At 34.5% G+C, this 19,411-nt stretch overlaps 1 protein-coding gene across 1 annotated transcript; it reads right to left on the reverse strand.

The window, feature by feature from the left end:
* Positions 1-282: 282 nt before the first annotated feature.
* LOC21395229 (pectinesterase) lies at positions 283-3,033 on the reverse strand. Its single transcript, XM_010103675.2, has 2 exons — positions 2,121-3,033; positions 283-974 (listed from the first exon to the last, which is right to left on the reverse strand). Exons 1-2 carry the CDS (start codon positions 3,031-3,033, stop codon positions 283-285), a joined length of 1,605 nt encoding a protein of 534 aa, XP_010101977.2.
* Between the last annotated feature and the right edge of the window lie 16,378 nt (positions 3,034-19,411).

Here is a 19,411-nt window from a genome sequence, read left to right on the forward strand (position 1 = left end):
AAAGTCATCCTTTTCACACCCGTAGACCAAAAAAAAAAAAAAAAAAGACTGCTCTTTTATTTATTTATTTTTTTTTCATTTTAAAGTGTAGACTTCTTAAAGTTATTTCGAAAGACAAAAATGCCCATATCACGCATACTAATCATCTTTCAAATTAGAGAAGTCTACCCTTTAAAAGAAAATACAGTTTATTTTCTAGTTTTGAGGAGGAGAAAATGATTTTTTTTAATTGAAAAAACTTAATCAGCATGAAAAAGCAAAAAATATCTCCACACATGAATTTCACAAACCAGCGGCAAAAGGCACTCCGGTCGCCGGAATCCACGAATCTCCGCCCAAGAAGTTCCCGACCGTAAATTTCCCGGCCTCTGCGGCGCTCGTCAAAACATGATAACCCGGCCAGCTCACCCTCCCTCCGGTGGCAGCTCCGGCTCCGGAGTTCATAAACTCGGCATAATAAAGCGTGCTGAGAGCGAAATTCCCACTCCAGGGAAGCCAACCCTTGGGATCAATAAGTCCATCAAGACTACTTTTCATGATCACCGTCCTCGAGTACTTCTGCCATGGCCGCCCCAGATACGTCTCAAACGAGCCTTGCACTGGCCTCAGGTCAGACGACGCCGTAATACGTGAATTATGAATAATAATACCTGTGTTCTCATTAGGGTCGGTCCTGGCCTGAGACGTGACGGTGTTTCTCTGGTCGCTCATCGGCTTTCGGACGAGGATGTTGCAGTTCTGGAGGATGGCGACCGCGTCGCCGCAGATGAAGTCGACGGTGCCGTAGACGTTGCAGTCGCGGTAGAACTGGCGCTGCGAGTAGACGTAGAGGGTGTCCTGGTAGCCCTTGAAGCTGCAGCGGTGGAAGACCGAGTGGTCGGAACCGGAACGGAGGGCCACGGCCTGGTGTTTTGCCGGCCCCGCGGTGTTCTCGAATGTCATGTCCTGAGCGATGAAGCCGTCGCCGGAAACCCCTGAGGTGTATGGATGTCAAGTAACTTTAAAAGTTGAGGAAATATTGACATTCTATGACAAAAAAAAAATACTTTTACTAGCGTTTGAGATTTTCAACTATTTATTATAAGTTTTTTTTTTATTTTTTTTATTTTTATGTTTTACTTTAAATATGATTATCATATGATTCTAGAAATCTTTTTATATCTTCAAATATTAATTTTTAATAATATATATTTTATAAATTATGTACATAACTTCATTAAAAAATGAAACTTTCTTTGAATCACTATGGGCTAAAATTACAAAATCATCTATATTTGGATGGTTTTTTTTAATGTGTCGCCGAATCCAAATTTTTTTTTTTTTACTTATTTTATTTTTATAACGATGAGTGATCTTAACGTATAACGAAAATGCCTTTTACTTTAATTTGAGCTTATTAAATTGAATAATCAGTTCTTTTTAATAAGTATTATTTTAATAATTTCTAATAATAAGCATTTTCTTATAAATTATTAAATCTTTTTAATTTTTTGCTTCTCCTTAATGTAGTTTTTCTTACTCACATTTTGAAATTTATTATTTAGTATCTTTTTCTTAACTTTTTTGAAGGGAAATTTTCATTTCAAATATCGTTTTCTTATCTAATTTTGTTGTTTATCAATAATTTGACTGTTACGGTTTTGATAAGTATTTTTTGATGAATCGGCTCGTATTAAATGTCAAAAGTTTGACTAGATAATATTTTTGTCAGAAGAAAGTATGGATAAAAGTACATCTTAGATATATATATATATATATATATATAAACACTTAGATGTTTTTTATAATAGTCCCATCAATTAATGAGGCCTAAAGGGAGAAAAAAAGACACAATAGATTAATATTTCTAAGTGCACATACGTCTCTAGGCATGTACATATGTGTAATAAATCAACGTTATGCAAGTGTAACCACGTAGTTCCTATGTCTCTAGTTTATTATTATTTTTAATTATTTTGGCTTTGAACCCTTTTCTTGTTGACATAGCATTTAAATAAGTCATGATCAACTTTTTTGTTATTAGTCTTTCGCATTTTGGCGACGGAGTTAAAATCAAGCTTTACTTTAATTAAACTTTATCCAGTTGTTAAAGTTTCACGATAAATTAGCACATTACTCACCAAAAGTGGCAGATTGAAAAGTTGTTGAACCATCTACGTTGTTCCTATTCCCTGTAACGATTGTGGCGTCTATGCCATCCCCAACAAACATCAAGTTCTTGATATCGTTCTTGATCTCGACATTTTCCTTGTAAACGCCCGCTTTCACGTACACAACAATCCTCTTACTCCCTCCACCTAGGTTTTTTGCTGCCTCCACGGCCTCCGAAATAGTCTTGAAACCACCCGATCCGTCTTGGGCCACTACGATATCCGCTTTTGCTGCCGCCCCACCGGATTGTAGAAGCTTCCGGTCTGCGGCGGAAACCCATTCGGGGAAGCCATCGGAGAGCAGCCGTCGACTGCGAACTTGTTTACTAAACGACGTCGCGGTCGATGGAATAGTAGCCTTGTTGATGGCCAGTGAATTGCTGAGCAACTTCGAGAAGTTGCTCAGCATGGAAGGGAAGGAGTCGTAGTGGGAAGGGATTTGGAAATCGGTGAAGCCGTTTCGGCAAGTATGTTGGTTGGCAAGAGATGCACTTAACCATGTGTGAGTGTCCAAAGGATTCTTGTTGTTGGAGTTCACGGAACGGTTGAGGAGATCAACCGTGTCCTTGTAGAGTTCAAGGCAATCTTGCCACGCCGATTTGCCTCGCTCGCCGAAGGAGTCTGAGTCCATGGTGGAGACGAGGCGGTGGGCTTCGACCGCTTGCTTCATGGTGGCTTTTAGAGCTAAGTCATGGAAGGAGACGGTGGTTTTATCGTCTAGGGTTGAGAGGTGATTAGTGTTGAGGAAATGGTGGCACACTTGGGGATATGGGGTTTGGTTGCATGTCGATATAGTGCTTTTAGTGCCATGCACCACGTACATAGAAAATAGTAGAAAATATGCACAAATTGTGGCTAAAATGACATCATAATTATAATCCATGGAGACCAAATTATGAACTTTTTAGATTGACAATTCTCTATAGAGGTTTGGAATTATAAATGTAGAGAGTTTGAAACTTTGAATATTTCTTTGATTCGATAAGTGGGATGAGAGGCTTGTTTATATAGGCAAAAAAACTTGTGAGCTGACGTGAGTGGTGGTACAACAGACTTTAGTTGAAACGCGTTAGATTGTTCTTTTCTTTTTATTGTTTTCCCCTCCAATTCTTTCTTTCTATCTTTCTTTTACATATCCAAAATAAAATATGATGTTTACGTGAGAGTATAGAATCTTATGGGCTTCAAATTATTATGTTGATTTCTTGTTTAGGGAAAAAGGTGTTAAATCTATATCTCGTTGTTTTTGAGTCATGCCATCGAGGATTTAAATTGAAGCGAAAACACCACGCCACTAGTTTTAATAGGATTTTAAGTGTTTTTTTAAATCTCTTAAATATTGTCCTATCTTTTCAGGATATAGGTGATGGAAGACTAAATTGACTCATGAGCTTTTGTACTTGTACGTATCCTTTTTGGTAATTGGTCAGCTTATAACGGACAGGGATTGCTGAACGTTCCATGCAATTGCGTAGCTAGTGAGAGCTAATTATTATTTTTTAAAAAGATGGATTAGTTATTAGTATTTCTTTATTTATACATATTATGATAATTTAAAAGACACACACACTATATGGATATGACTCCTGTGAGATAAAGTTTAAATTGATTTATTTAATTGGAACACCCCGTCCATGGTCACTGAAATAATTAATAATCTAATAATGGTTCCTTTTGCTTAATAAAAACAATCTTATAATGAACCTCTGAGAAAAATTTACGAAGTTATTTTTTTCTCACTTTGTTTGGTTTTCAGTTTCTTTCAATCTATCTGGAAAATGATCAAATTCCATTCCTATTAGAGAAAGCTAGCTTTTGGCCGGTTAATAGATGCTTTTCAAATTAAGTTTGTTAGTTAGCATTTGGAGTAAGAAACACATACTATGTCTCTATTTTAATATTGTCAAAATAGAATAAGTCTAGAAATATAACAGCATGCAATATTGGATATTATGCATATTTGCATCGTTATAGAATCCATATCTATATGGAGTTTTTAACAATATACACACAACATGTATATGGTCGAGTTTTTAATGATTAGATTTCTATTAGTGGTTGTTTATCAAATATAAAAAGTCAGTGATCATATTGAACCCATTAAAAGTCAGTGATCATATTGAAAACCAGAAAGTACCAAACTGTCCACATTGGTATATAGCAGATGAAAACTTTTCTTTCTTATCTTAACTCTTAAGTGGGGGTTTTCATCTCAACCATAATTTTTCAAATACACATGAGGCGGCTCGTGAAATTTTGGCCATTTGATTAAGATGGGATTTTTATCTCTTGTTAATTAGGTGAACAGCAACATGTTTTGCTTGACGTGGTTCTTGGTAGGTTTGTAATTTCTAGTTCCCGTCTAGCCTTGTTGTCTTTCAAATTAGAGAAGTCCACCCTTTAAAAGAAAACACAGTTTATGTTCTAGTTTAGAGGAGGAGATAATTATTATTTTTTGTAATTTCTAGTTCCCGTCTAGCCTTGTTGTCTTACAGAGTTCTAATGACCCTAAAGTATAATCCAACTTTATTAATTATAACTGAACAAAAAATAAAGCTTCTTGCACGTGGCGTTTCGCTGGCCTTTCATGCTGATTTTTTTTTTTTGAGATAGTCAAAGATGGCAAATTACGGTTGCAAAACTAGTATGCAAAAAGAATGCTAAATATCTTTTTCCAAAGGAAAAAAAGGCTAAACACGTTCTTTTACTGTTACTGTATCCCCTTATTTTTTCTCCTTTCATACATGCCAATAATATCATATCACGTTAATTAAAAAATCATGATAATTAATTAACATGACATGATCTTATTAAACACGAATAATGGAACATATAAGTCCAATCTGCCTTTTTGCTAGGCTTTTTTCGTATAATTATTCTGAGAGTTTTAAAGATTAATTAGATTCAAATCTTTTATTTATTTGTTTATAATGTTCTAATGCGGTTAACAGAGATATAATGGGTCTTCTTTGCTATAGAATTTGTAAAAAGCTGACTTCTTAAAGTAAATATGTACTCCTTTTTTCTTTAGACTTTTTCCCATTAGGTTTTGGCTTGATGGTTTTTAACGAAGCATATTTATAACTTTCCTTCCATGAATGAGTTAAGGCTCTATCTTTTGGAGTTAGCTTCCAATTTTATAGGTTTTTTGTTCTATTTTTCCATTTGTTTAGTCTTTTTGCCTTTGGGTTGTCTTGTTGAAACATTAACTTTATTTTTTTATTTTAATAATTTTGAGTGAGAGTTTTAATATAGGACGAGATTAGTTAGTAGATGCCAATCTAATTGGGATGTGGTTACAATTTTTGATACCAGCAGTTTATTCAAAAAAAAAAAAAAAAACTTTATTGTTGTTTTAAAGGAAATTACGAGTTTGGAAGCTTGGGCATTCTTTTTGTTATGAATGATCAACGCGAGCATTTTTCCTCCTAGTTGATCTATAGTAATAACCCCTATCATAAAGTCGGGGCCAAATTTAGCATCATATGACGCATATCTCAAAAGATTTAATATAAGAGTACTTGCATGGAAACTACTTATAACCTAATTTGAAATGAACAAACATTTGATTTTTGTTTCTTGTCTACACAGATAGTTATGAAAAATTTAATTCAATTTACTTAGCCGAAAAGTCAAAATTGACCAGTTTATATTTATATGACCGGCAAACTCTTAGTACCTTCCTTCCAATATTATATTAAAGAAAAAGTCAAAGTTGACTGGTTGATCATCAATTAGTAGAAAAGGATTTGGATTGGTGCGAATTTCCACAATTTATCCTTAAACCGATCTGAAAGCCCTTTTTATGGCCCTGGCCTTCTACTTTGTCATTTGTAAGGGAACTAGAACTAATTCTCCTCACAACATGCATGATATTGATAATTACTTTTAAAATAATTACACAAAATGTCTATTATTGAAGGCCTAATTTTTATTTGGCTAGAAGGAGCCTTTTCTTCTGGAAATATCTTGACCCAACGTAGACAGTAGAAAACCAAGTCTTTTTTGTTGTTGTTTTTGTTGTTGTTGTTGTTGCTGCTGCTTGAAAAGCAAGTCTCTTAGATAAACTGAAAATTAACTAATCTAAAGTGGTATATACAGGGAATTCTCAGGTAGTTTAGTGGCTGTTGGAGCTGTAGAAGAGACAAGTCCCATGCTATTTCAGACTGTAAGGTTCCGTTTATTTCATAAATTTGAGTTTAGAATTCAAATTTTGTTACAGTAGAAAGTTCTAAAAAACAGTCACATTTAATTTTTTTACTACAGTAAAAAGCTCTCATATAAAGTCACATCTTAACTTGAATCAACGAACTAAACGAGACCTAAATACTGTAAAATCTATGGGCATAGATGTCTTTTCATGTGATCAGTTACTGAATAAAAATAATTCTGAAGTGAATTGTCATGAAAATGAAAGACAACATAACAAAGTTATGACAGATTGTAACACTTAATAGCTGTTAATCAATCAAATTAAGCATTCAAAGTAATCCAAATTATAGTTTAGCTATACACAGAAATTGTACATGTTAAAACTAACATGTAACATATGCTCTTGGTGATGATTACTATATCTAAACTATATCTAATCATCACCAAGACCATATGTTACATGTTAGTTTTCAAAGTAAGCATTCAAATAAGTACACAACTAGGCATGTTTGAGCAATCTGGCATGCAGCAATTTGTTGTCCAAAAGCGGTAATGATATTCACAATCTACAATTGGTGTATCCATTAAGTAAACCATCTCGTAATTGATCTGAATCCTTATTTTAAATACCAAGACGTCGTGTATGCTCTTTATGAAGATTAGATTCAACAACTACACAAACTTAGAGGATTGGTTTCTGTTTTTTCTTTGAATGCATAGGAAGAATATACTCTCAATCAGAGTTGAAACTAATTAGAAGTTATGATATTTTGAACCTTGAGTTGTCATAAATGTGGGAGAGAGAGAGAGAATAATTTGTTCTAAGCCTCCACTCATTAGGTTAAGAAATACATGTTACTGCCGAAATAAAAATCAATTTACATCTAACATAAGTTTCATGTTACGTCATTATCCTATCATAAATATAGGCTGTTAAGATCGACAGAACGACAAAAAAAGAATGAAGTTTTGAAACTTCAAAAAGGTAATGACGGACTATAGAGCGCCTTTGGTATGTGTGTGTGTAACAATATGCATATATTCGAACTGCAACCATTTGTTCTACTCTGGCCTTACATAATTTGAAAAGCGGGTTTTTTAGGTACCTAAAGTTACAAAAATGCCCCCATACATCACAACAGATGTTGGGCAACCGGCCAGTTGAGAAAAAATAGGTCGATATGGAGATAACAGCCGTGTTTGAAATTGATCCCGTTTTTATTTTTTACGTTTTTTGAGAAAGAAAAAATGAAAATGATTTTTTGGTTTAGTGAAAATGAGAGAAATAAAAAATAATTTTTAGTAGTTTTTCATTTTTTGTTTTCGTTTTCTCCTTTCTCGAGCACAAAGATATATATATATTAATGAGTTTTTTTATACTGAAAATAATATCTAGATAAAATTACCAAACGTATTGTAAAAAATGATTTTTCTCTAAGATTAAAAACGTTTTCATTTTCATTTTTATACAAAAAATAAAATCATTTTGAAACGAGTTCCAAACGCGCCCAAAAGGAATATTTTCTTAATCCCGTCGAGAAAGGGAGCCGGACACTAAAAAAAGAATACTTGCTTATCAGTCATTCTGTAGATAACTTTTTAATTGAATTTGGTAATGTTCTAATTGATTTGAAAAAGAAAACCACATATTTAACTTTATTTTTTGGTTGCTGATTTTATTACCCTTTTGTGTTGAAAGAAATACGTTTTTTGTTTTGTTTTTGGGGTGTTAATTTCTTTAGAAAAATCTAGTTGCCTAATTACTCCCTACAACAATAAAGGCCATTTGTGATGACATTTGTCATCACAAATAATACCATATTTCCGACGACATGTCGTCGTAATTACTCCCCGTTAAATAAAATAACAATGTCATCGTTAATAACTTCAATGTCAACGCAAATAATTTTGGCGCGCAAATTTCAATGGCGCGGATTTTTGGCATCAAGGTAATCCATTTTTTGCGACAATGAGTTGTTGCGAATCTCTTACTATTTGTGACGACATTTGTCGTCGCAAATAGTTTAGGTTATTTGCGACGACATTGTTTCTTATTGTCGCAAATAATCTTTTTAAGATTTCACAAAAAAATACGCGCGAGAAATAATTATTTGTGACGAGTTCAAAATTGTTTGCGGTGAGATAATGTCGTTGCAAATAATAAACAACTGTTAATTATTTGTGACGACATTTTAAATTTATCTGCGACGACAACGTCGTCGCAAATAAATCTGACCTAATATACCTTATCTTCTTCTTCTTCATTTTCCCCCAACGCTCTCTCTCTCTCTCCTACAAAGTCTCTCTCTCTTTGCCTCCTCTTCCCGTCGCCACCGCCGCCGGCCTCCTCTTGTCTCTCTTCCCTTCTCTCCCTCCCCTTGTCTCTCTTCCCTTCTTTCTCTCTCTCTTCCCTTCTCTCTCTCTCTCTTCCAATCCCTTCTCTCTTCTTCCCATCTCCTGCTGCCGCTGCCACCCCCCGCCGCCGGCCCTCCCCTTCTCTCTCTCCCCTTGTTTCTCTTCTGTTCTTTCTCTCTCTCTTCCCTTCTCTCTCTCTCTTCCAATCCCTTCTCTCTTCTTTCCCTCTCCTGCCGCCGCCGCCACTCCCGCTGCCCCGCTCCCGTTGTCCTGCCCCCGCCAGGATTGCATAGAGGTGGGTTTTCTCCTTTTTTTTCTTTTTGTAATTTTTGTTTGGTTGCCAAGAAAATGGAAGAAGAAAACGAATTGACTTAGGATTGAGTATGTGTTTCAATTGAGTTTCGAGAATTTAGATGCTCTAGGAGTTGAATATTAGAGATTTTATTTGGAAATTTTATTCGAGTTTAGTCATTTTTTATGATTCCGAGAATGTCAAAATTTAAACTTGCATTGATTAATTAAGAATTGTGTCTATATGTTACTCTAGATGTTAATAAAATGTTAATTTTGGTGTTTGAAAATTATGTTCGATGTTTTAATTTGATGTAGGTGTTTGATTTTTCGCCTTCGTCGCTGTTTGCATGGTTCCTCTGACGTAATCCTGCTATTTTCAGCCCCCGTTTAGTGGGTTTGAACTTTGTAAGTTTTTTATATTTATTTAGTTTAAAATTGTTGTAGTTTTTGGTTGTATGAATTCGGGATTATGATGACGATATTTTAATTATGATTTTCTTATATTGTTGAAATTTAGTATATGTTTATGATTCTTATTCTGGGTGGCACATCTTGCAGCTATGGTGTGCCAAAATCTTTTAAAGTTATTTTTCTACAGGTTTTGATTTTTGGATCATATGAAAAATGAGTCGTTATGCTGCCGAAATTTAGTTAGAAAACCAGAATTTTAATAAGTTCATTAACAAACTTTAATTAATAAAACTTAATTGTGTTAATTAAGAGTAAAATTAAAATTAATTAAACACATTAATAAATTGTTATGTTTGTTGTTGTTTATAGTTGAAATGCCATTTGACAAAAGTTGGATTTATTTGAGGAACTGATTGTCGGATGAATATTAGAATGGGTTATCTGCTTTTATTGAGGTCGCCAAAAATTATGCAACTTCAATTGGCCATATCAGCTATCCTTGTGTGAAATGTAGAAACCATGAAATGCATCTAGTAGAAACTGTGAGAGCAAATATACATTGATTTGGTTTTATCCATTGCATCGTACATGGATTCACCATGGTGAAGTAGAAGCGATTTCAGATGTTGACCCAATAGTTAATCAACCAGTATACGAGATGTTTGCAGTCTTAGAAGACGTTGCTGGGATTAATGATAACCATGGAATGTTGGATGAGACGCATGTGGATCTAGAAGATGCACAATATGCTGAATTTAAGGATCTACTTTCTGAGCTCCAGGTGGGATTGTATCCGGGCTGCACTAAGTATTCATCTTTAAATTTCTTAGTGAAATTGATGCATTTAAAAGTGTTATACAAGTGGCCTCATGAGTGTATGGATGCTATGTTAAGTCTATTGAAAGATGCATTCCCGGATGTGAAGTTACTTTCTTTTCATTATGAGTCGAAGAAGCTCATGAGTAAACTTGGATTGGGTTACGAAACAATTCATGTCTGCAAGTACGATTATGCTTTGTTTTGGAAGGAAAACGCTGATCTACAAATGTGTCCCGTATGTAAAACATCCCGTTGGAAGAAAACAAAGACAAAGGGTGCTAAACAAGTGCCATGGAAAGTACTACGTTATTTCCCGTTAACAGATCGGTTGAAGCGTCTGTACGGTTCTCGTCACACAGCTAAAGATATGATGTGGCACTAATGTGGGCGTTCAAATGATGAGGATTTAATACGTCATCCAGTCGATGGTAATGAATGGAAGGAGGTGGATGAAAAGTATCATGAGTTTTCACGTGAGCCGAGAAATGTTCGCTTGGGGTTGGCCGCTGATGGTTTCAATCCTTTCGGGAACATGAGCCTCTCATAAAGTATGTGGCCAGTGGTTTTAATGACCTACAATTTACTTCCGTAGTTATGCACTAAGGATCCTTATAAGATGTTGACATTGTTGATTCCTAGCCCAAATGCACCCGGAAAGGATATGGATGTGTTTTTAAGGCCCCTTGTGGATGAGCTAAAAGATTTGTGGAATGAAGGAGTAATTGTACGTGACGCAGTTTCAAATACATAATTTCAGATGCGGGCTATGTTGCTCATGACAGTTAATAATTTTCTTGCTCGTAGTAGTTTATCTAGATGGAGTGGTCAAGGCTATTTAGCATGCCCAACTTGCAACGATGCAACCCCTTCAAAGAGGATAACAAGTAAGACTTGTTTTGTTGGCCATCGGTAATGGCTTCCTATTAAACATGGGATGAGAAAAAATAAAAAGTTTGATGGTAAGGTTGAGAAACGACCTCCATCGGCTCGAAAATCAGTTCACCAAATCTTAGCTCAATTACAAAATGTGTCCCTCAGATTGCCTGGTAAACATGAAAAGTATGGTGGTAAGAAGCGAAAAAAACATGCAAGCGAGCTTAATTGGACAAAGAAGAGTATCTTTTGGGAGTTGCCTTATTGGAAGTCATTGTCGTTACGTCACAACTTAAATGTCATGCATATTGAGAAGAATGTATGCGACAGCTTATTGGGCACAATTCTAGACATTGACGGAAAAAGTAAGGATACGAAGAAGGCGAGAATCGATCTGCAACATATGAGGGTTCACAAGGAGTTACATTTGTACAAAGACGATGATCGTTGGATGAAACCACATGCGTCTTATACATTATCTCCGGACGATGGTAACAAGTTTTGTGATTTTTTAAAATCAGTAAGGTTTCCTGATGGATTTGCTTCAAATTTAAAGAAAAACGTGATCGAAGGGAAGAATAAAATTACTGGGTTAAAATCACATGACTGTCACATCATAATGCATCGATTATTGCCAACAGGGATACGACCATTCATGAAGAAAGAGATCGTTGATGCAATAACATAATTAAGTAATTTTTTCGAGTTAATATGCTAAGAGACATTGCGAAAAAGTGATTTAGAGAAAGCTCAACAAGATATTGTGCTTATTTTATGCAAGTTAGAAATAATTTTTCCTCCTGCATTTTTTGACATAATGGTACATTTAGTTATACACTTGCCTGAAGAAGCCATTCGAGGAGGACCAGTTTACCTAAGATGGATGTATCCGTTTGAACGTTTTCTTGGATCGTTAAAGAAATATGTCAAGAATCGTGCACGTCCTGAGGGTTCGATTGTTGAGGCATACATTGTGAACGAAGCTCTGACTTTTTGTTCCTTGTATTTAACTGGAGTTGAAACACGGTTTAACCGACTGGCCAGAAATTAGGTAGACAATGAAGATCGTACTGTTAAAAAGATTTCTATATTCGAAACTAGCTGTCGGCCAATTTGGAAGATGACCCCCATCACTTTGGATACTCATTTACGAGAGAAAGCCGAGTGGTATGTACTACAGAACTGTCCAGAAATTCAGCAGTTCATTGAGTAAGTATTACTTTCAATTTTGTTACTTAATTATTCATTGATTGTGTCGCATATAATCGTGTCCCTTACTTTCATTCTCTATTAAACAGTGACCATAGGAGGGAGATTGATGACGGCGGTCGAACCATACCATTGGATGAAATTCAATCGAAAGAGTTTCCAAAATGGTTTAAAAATAAGGTACATTTATAATTAATTTACATTAACATTGTTAAGTCATTAAAAACTTTCATTTTAAACAGAATTCATGTCTCCTTACAGATTTTCAATATTCGACAGCAGAATGGCCCAAAAGCGAATGATCAAATACTTTCGCTTTCAAGTGGTTCAAGCTTCTCATGTCGAAGTTATCCTGGTTGTGTGGTGAACGGTGTCAAGTTTCTGATACGCAATCGGGATATGAATCGAAGTACTCAAAACAGTGGTGTTTATGTTCGCGGACCTGATAACCTAACATATTATGGATTTTTGGAGGATATTTATGAACTGTCCTACTTGAACGAAAATTTTGTTGTACTTTTAAATGTCTGTGGTTTGACACTCGTTCGGGGAAGAAAAGGATTCAACACTACAAAAATAATAAGTGTTTTTCTTAAAGAGACGTGGTACGAAAACAAACTTTTCATACTTACATCTCAAGCAGAGCGAGTTTTTTACGTAGACGATTTATTTAACGGTCGAAACTAGAAGGTTGTAGAGCACTTTAGACATCGACATATTTGGGACATTCCAGAAACTGTAGTAGATGACGTGATGATAGTCCAGGATACGGAGTCTACAAATATTGAGTTAGTTGTGGAACTACTAGAGATTGACTCATTTGTATTGAATCGACATGATGTACCGTCTAATCTTGTCACCTCCGATGTTGATGCAATTATGAAAGATAAGTCACCCGTACTTGATCATTTTATTAATAACGAGGACGATGAAACTTTAGAGGAGTACGCTGATGAGGAAGTCATCGAATTTGAAGATGATGATGCCATAAATAATGATGGTGACAATCAACAATGTAGCAGCGACGATGATGAGTAGAATTTAAGAATAGTAATCTTTGTCCTTTTTCTCAGATTTCATTTTAATATTATGATCTTCTGTGAATTTATAAATATTGTTATTAAAATGAATTTGTTCACAGACATTGATGGCTGGTCCGGTAGCGACTTGCGTTGGCTTTTCAGGGGGAGCGCAGCCTCCTCCCAGTCCTCACAGAGTCCCCGTATTCTGTGAGTTTGGTATGTTATTTTGAATTTTTTCCCGTTCTATCATATAGTAAATAAATGTAGTAGTACATGTTGATTTGAAATGCTTACATATGCTTATAGCACCTGAACCTCGACAACGTAGAGGTTGAGGTGGGGCAAAAGGTTATGAAATCGCCCAAAAAGTCCTTCAAGATAGAAAAATCACGGTAGAATTTGATGAGGCGGGAGGTACTTGGAAGGCGCTTGGTAAATATGGTGCCTGGTTTGATAGTGCAGTTGGTATTCATACCAAGGACATATGCGAGCCTTTCCACGATGCTTGGAAGGACATTAGCGACATGGATAAGAGGACAATTCAGAGCCGGATGCTGGTATTTTTTTATGCAATAATTTGTATAGTTTATACTAAAGTTAACAATGCGTTTTAACGATGTGAAACTATTTTGCAAGGACTGGTTTAACATGGACTACAACTATAAGAACGGTATTATGAGGTCCGTTGTTGATAGGGAGGCAGCAAAGTGCTATAAGGACTAGAAATTTGTTAGAACTTGATGGTTTTTTATACATAATTTCAAGTAACTATTACTTATTATAGTTAATTATAAACATAAAATATCAGAGACAAATAAATCTAATCGTAGCAACCAAAAGTATCCAAGCTTACATGGTCAGGTATCGTACTCTCAGCATCACAGTAAGAAGGTTAGTACTTATTTTTTGACTTCATTATTGTATTTATATGTTTGTGATGATTGTTCTGGGTGGCACATCTTACAGCTATGGTGTGCCGAAATCTTTAAAAATTATTTTTTACAGGTTTTGATTTTTGGATCATATAGAAAATAAGTCGTTATGCTGCCGAAATTTAGTTAGAATTTAACAATTTTAACAAATGTAATTTATTTCAGTACGGAGACCCAAGAGCCGATGTCTGCCATAGACAATTGGGCGGACATGCATCGTTGCGGGGCCTCTTGGGTTAATCCCAAAGCGGAACAGACTTTTGTAAGTATTTTTGCTTTTCATATTAAATTTTTTTATACTGAAATAGTGGTTTTATAACACGTAAAAATAATTATAATGTCTTATTATGTAGAACACCCTGGAGGAGGAGAGATAAACGTAGAGAACACAGTCTACTTCAAGCTCAACTAGACCCGCCTTTGACGAGCATGGAGTTTTGGAGCAAGTTCTTGGCATGCGTAGAGGACATAAGATATGAGTGGGTCTGACGCTTTCCCAAAAGCATTACTCTGGGGCTTCTCCCTCATCTGCTGGTTCATACTCAGACGCAACATCATCAGCTCAACCTGACCCACGTGTGAGTCGTTATTTAAAGAAATCGTACCGGGAACAAGTTAAGATTTATGAGAATTAGGTGAAGATGTTAGAGTTGGTGGCTAAATTACAGCCCAACATCCAATTACCTACGATTGATTGTTCAGAACCAGTTGACCTAGATGTTTTTTTGCCTCCTTCAGATGATGACAATCCTGATGATGATTCAGCTGTTGGCGATGCTGCAAGCTTAGACGATTAGTTCCGTTATATGTACTATTTTATTTTTCACTTTATTTAGACTTTTATATTTTTTTGAACATTATATATGCACTTCATATACTATTCATAATATATTTTATAAATTTATTTAGATTTACTGTTTTTAATATTGATTTATATTTCACTTTTAATGTATCTTAATAAATTATATTCAGTATGTAACATAATAATATTTAATTAAAATTATTAGAAATTAATTAATTGCCATTTTTTAAAAATTATAAAAAAAAATTATACTCGGTTTTTTGCGATGACTTTTTTAGACTTGTCGTCACAAAAAAATAAAATTATTTGCGACGACAATTTGAAATGTCGTCGCAAAAAATGATCATATCATGCGAATTTTACAACGGCGTATTAACAACGTCTGTCGTCACAAAAACAACCTGTCGTCGCAAATACAGTTGCGACGACACTTTGTCGTCGCAAAAAAAGGTTTTGCGACGATAAATCTGCGACGACGTGTCGTTGCAAAAACGATTAGTTGTGACGACATTCGGGTCTTTGCGGCGACAAAAAGTCGTCGTAAAACCCCATTTTTCTTGTAGTGACTATTCTAAGAGGGTTGGTTGACTACAGCAGTATATTTGCTATATGTGCCTTCCACGACCACAATTAACTGTTTTTCAAGATAACTAATAAAATAATGTAATTTAGAAGTACGTGGAATAAGCCATATGTAATTTAGTTTGCTCCGTGAAGCACTGAATCTTAAGACAACTAAATAATTCAAAAGTTCGTGAAATAAAAATTATCATTATTCTCATATACTTAACTCAATTATTCTACATGTTTGAGATTTTTTCTGCTAAAAAGGATTCAATATATATTCCTTCCTTAAATATTCAATATATATCTTTGTCAGACCTTCCTAGCCATGTATGAAAATAATATTATCATACTTGAAAATTAGTGATTTAGAAAATTCGGCACAGAAACTCGGTAGCATTAATTAAGTCGCTATTTTTCTTACGCCGTCCATTATAATATTCCTGATATCTTATTTTTGGCTACTAATGCAACATGCATATGTACGTATTCATGACGAATCATGATGAGCAGACGAATTCCGTTATAGAAAGCAAATGAGACAAATAGTGGTGATCAAGATCAAGATTCAAGGCTCGATGACCTTTGCACAATAATATTCCTTTTAACTTTCTAGAACGATGTGTGACTCATACATGACTTGTACTTGAATTGTTGGAAAGACTAAAGAGCATAAACAAATAAAAAAATTAGACATAGGAAAAAGATCTATCTGATTAACATATTTAAGATTCTAAATACATAATTGTGTACTTAGATATTGATCACAAAATAATACGTACTTCATATTAGTTTGTTAATCTAATTTAAATTTTTGTTGATGAATGACTTAAGGGTTTTTTTTTTTTCTTTTTGGGTTGAAAAACGAAATACATATATATATATATATATTTGTGAGAAACATGGAGGCAAACGAAATAGATGATGAGTAGTGACCTCATGTTTTTAGCCGAGCAGCCATGTTAACAATCTATCGGAATTGCAGGTGGGAAAAAAAAAAGGAACCTAACATATATACTCGTTGATAAATTAGATAAAAGTACTCTGATAACTTGTTCTTCGTTGCTATCCCATCACTAGTTGTGGTTCATTACTCTAGTGGTTGTTTGCAAGGATAGGGAACTGAATTGAATAAGGCACTTCTCTGACTATGGGGATATTGTGAGGGGAGAACTCAATAAACCAAGTAAAAGGGAGGGAAAAAAAAAGTAAAAGTAAACCTTTTACTTTCACGTAAACTTAAACACCAATCTATAAGACAGAATATAACTTGTAAGTTTCTAATAAATGTACATTTAATTTAGTTTGGAACTCGATCCGTATGAATAAATGGAATCACCTAAAACAGTCATATATTTACTCATATATCAAGCATGGTACAGTTTTAACTATTTATTATAAATTGAGTCCAAGCGTGCTTCGTGTCGTGTTTAAGCTGGTCCATTTATTTACCGTGTCAATACTGAGCCTGATCCATTTAATTTTTATGCTGTCAAGCCTGGCCCACGGCCTATGTATATGTGGGCCGTGCCCTTAACGTACTTGGGTCGTGCTTTTGTTTTTATCGTACTCTTAACGTATTTTGATCGTGTCAAATAGCATATTTACAACAAATACAAAGAAATAAACTTTTAACAGAATGAAAACATTAAAGTCTTAACAAAAAAGCATATCAATAATTAAAAAAATGTGCCTTAATTATTATTAACGTAATCATTATTTTTACTTTTATTAAAACTTCTTAATAAAACAAATATTTTTATGACATGTAACATATATTAATAAAATTAGTTTTATACTTCATCTTCATTAATTGGGTCTTTATCATATTTTTAACGTGCTTGTGTCTTTGTTCGTGCCGGTGTTTGTGCGGTGTATGCTGTGCCCTTAGTGTGTTCCGTGTCTAAAAGTTGTGTCAAGCCAAGTCAATTTAATAAATGGGATAGGCCAGGCACATTTAATAATCGTGTCGTGCTATGTCGTGCCCACTTTTTAACGTGTTGTGCTCGTGCTAGCCCGTCAAGTCTGTTTTGACATCTCTACTTTTATATATTGGTCGCTATTCAAAATATTGTTCCTGCCTATATTATATGTTATTAATTGGTTTCTCTGTTTTGCACAAAAAATAAAAGGAAAACTGTCGTAGATTAAATGTTGTGTGTCTATTTTCAAGGCCAGAATTGTTTTAGGTGTATGTTTCAATATTTCTTTTCAATATCATTAATTATTCTCATTCTATATCTCAACTTTCCTACAAATATTATCAACTATAGCTAGTACTCTTGTCAACTTGAAACTGACTAAACCAGGTGACCAACAAGCAACATCAAAATATACGCAAAATAAAAAATCAAAAAAATCAAAATCAAGTAGCTGAACTTCATCGGATTCGAAATATTATAAATGCAATTAAGTTTTTAGTTTAAGTTAGGACCATTCATTTGTGGAATGCTAAGTCCGTTTGGATCAACACAAAGGCAACATATGAGTCGTCATAAGCACATAACAACAATTACATGCATTTCATGCTTGGTCTATTTTAGAAGAAATGTACTTTGGAATTAAGCCATTTCGTATTTCCGGAAGGAAAAGAAGAAGAAGAAGAAGAAAAATCCATGAAACACGTATTATCGTAATGGCCGCTGGCCAAGATGAGGTCTATTTCAAAAGTAATTTGCGCTAGAATAAATCTATTCTTATTTATTAAAAAGATTCCAAATATGAACACATATATTCAAATATATATAGATATATAGTATATGAAAATATAATGAGACTTCTATCATTAATCCTTTCTTGTACTTACATGTCTTGCTTATGACCCGTGGATGAATATATAGAGAGAGAAAGACACTGGGGTTTTTTTTTTTTTTTTTTTTTACTTTTTAATCGTACCATATATTTTGAGTTTATTAAAAAATTATACCAATGTATTTCGGATCTTGCATGTATAAATCCTTAAACTGTAATTTATCCTAAAATTCATATATTCTCACAATCAACGGTCAAATTGATCGAGAAAACGACTTTTAATTCCAACAATACGGTAGTTGTAGACATAATTTAACAGTAATATCACACTTGACTGCACCATAAAGGGTAGAATTTGAATCCTCCTACCTCCAAGTTAAAAAAAAAAAAAACAAAAACCACACCACCCCTCAAACACTATATATATATATATATATATATAAATCAATACTCTATTGTTCCAAAATTAGACAGAGCTCCGCTACCCACACGAATAATGGGTGCCATCCAGCTAGGCGCTAATTCCACAAGTCCTCAAATGCATTCACACAAAATGGACTCCAAACTCTTGCATGTAAGTATAAACGTTAATGTCAATCTGACTTTCTAAACATAATTTTGCTTTGCTTAAGTCAATTTTCCATGGAAAAGTAACAGTGTAGCATGCAAATTTAAAAGGCGATGAAAGATTATTCTACTGATTACTACTGAAAGCAACTGATTATTCCTTGCAGTTGCTTCCAAGCGTGCAGACCTTAGCATTTTCGCTTATCCTCCTAATGGCCTACACTGCCACCTTATTTTTGTGGTTGTGCTTGCTTGATTTGTCTTGAATTTTATTTTCTTTCTTTATGACTCAAGTGTTATGCTTGCTTGATTTGTCTTGAATTTTATTTTCTTTCTTTATGACTGTGTTTTGTGAAAATGATACGCACATATATCCATATAATTTTTAACATCTTAATCCAAATAATTTCCAAGGAAAAAAGAATTATTAGGATAGAAAGGGACCATATATAATATATATGTGTGTGGATATATTGCGAGCTTCGATAATCACGGGATAATTGCATCTTG

This window comes from Morus notabilis, unplaced genomic scaffold (assembly GCF_000414095.1).
Source record: "Morus notabilis unplaced genomic scaffold, ASM41409v2 Scaffold677, whole genome shotgun sequence".
Classification (NCBI taxonomy): domain Eukaryota; kingdom Viridiplantae; phylum Streptophyta; class Magnoliopsida; order Rosales; family Moraceae; genus Morus; species Morus notabilis.

Excerpts from the sequence above, each read along its gene's own strand:
- LOC21395229 (XM_010103675.2), bottom strand. The coding sequence starts at position 3,033 with ATGGATTATAATTATGATGTCATTTTAGCCACAATTTGTGCATATTTT. Across the intron at positions 975-2,120 it reads TTTTCAATCTGCCACTTTTG|GGGTTTCCGGCGACGGCTTC; the intron begins GTGAGTAATGTG and ends CATACACCTCAG.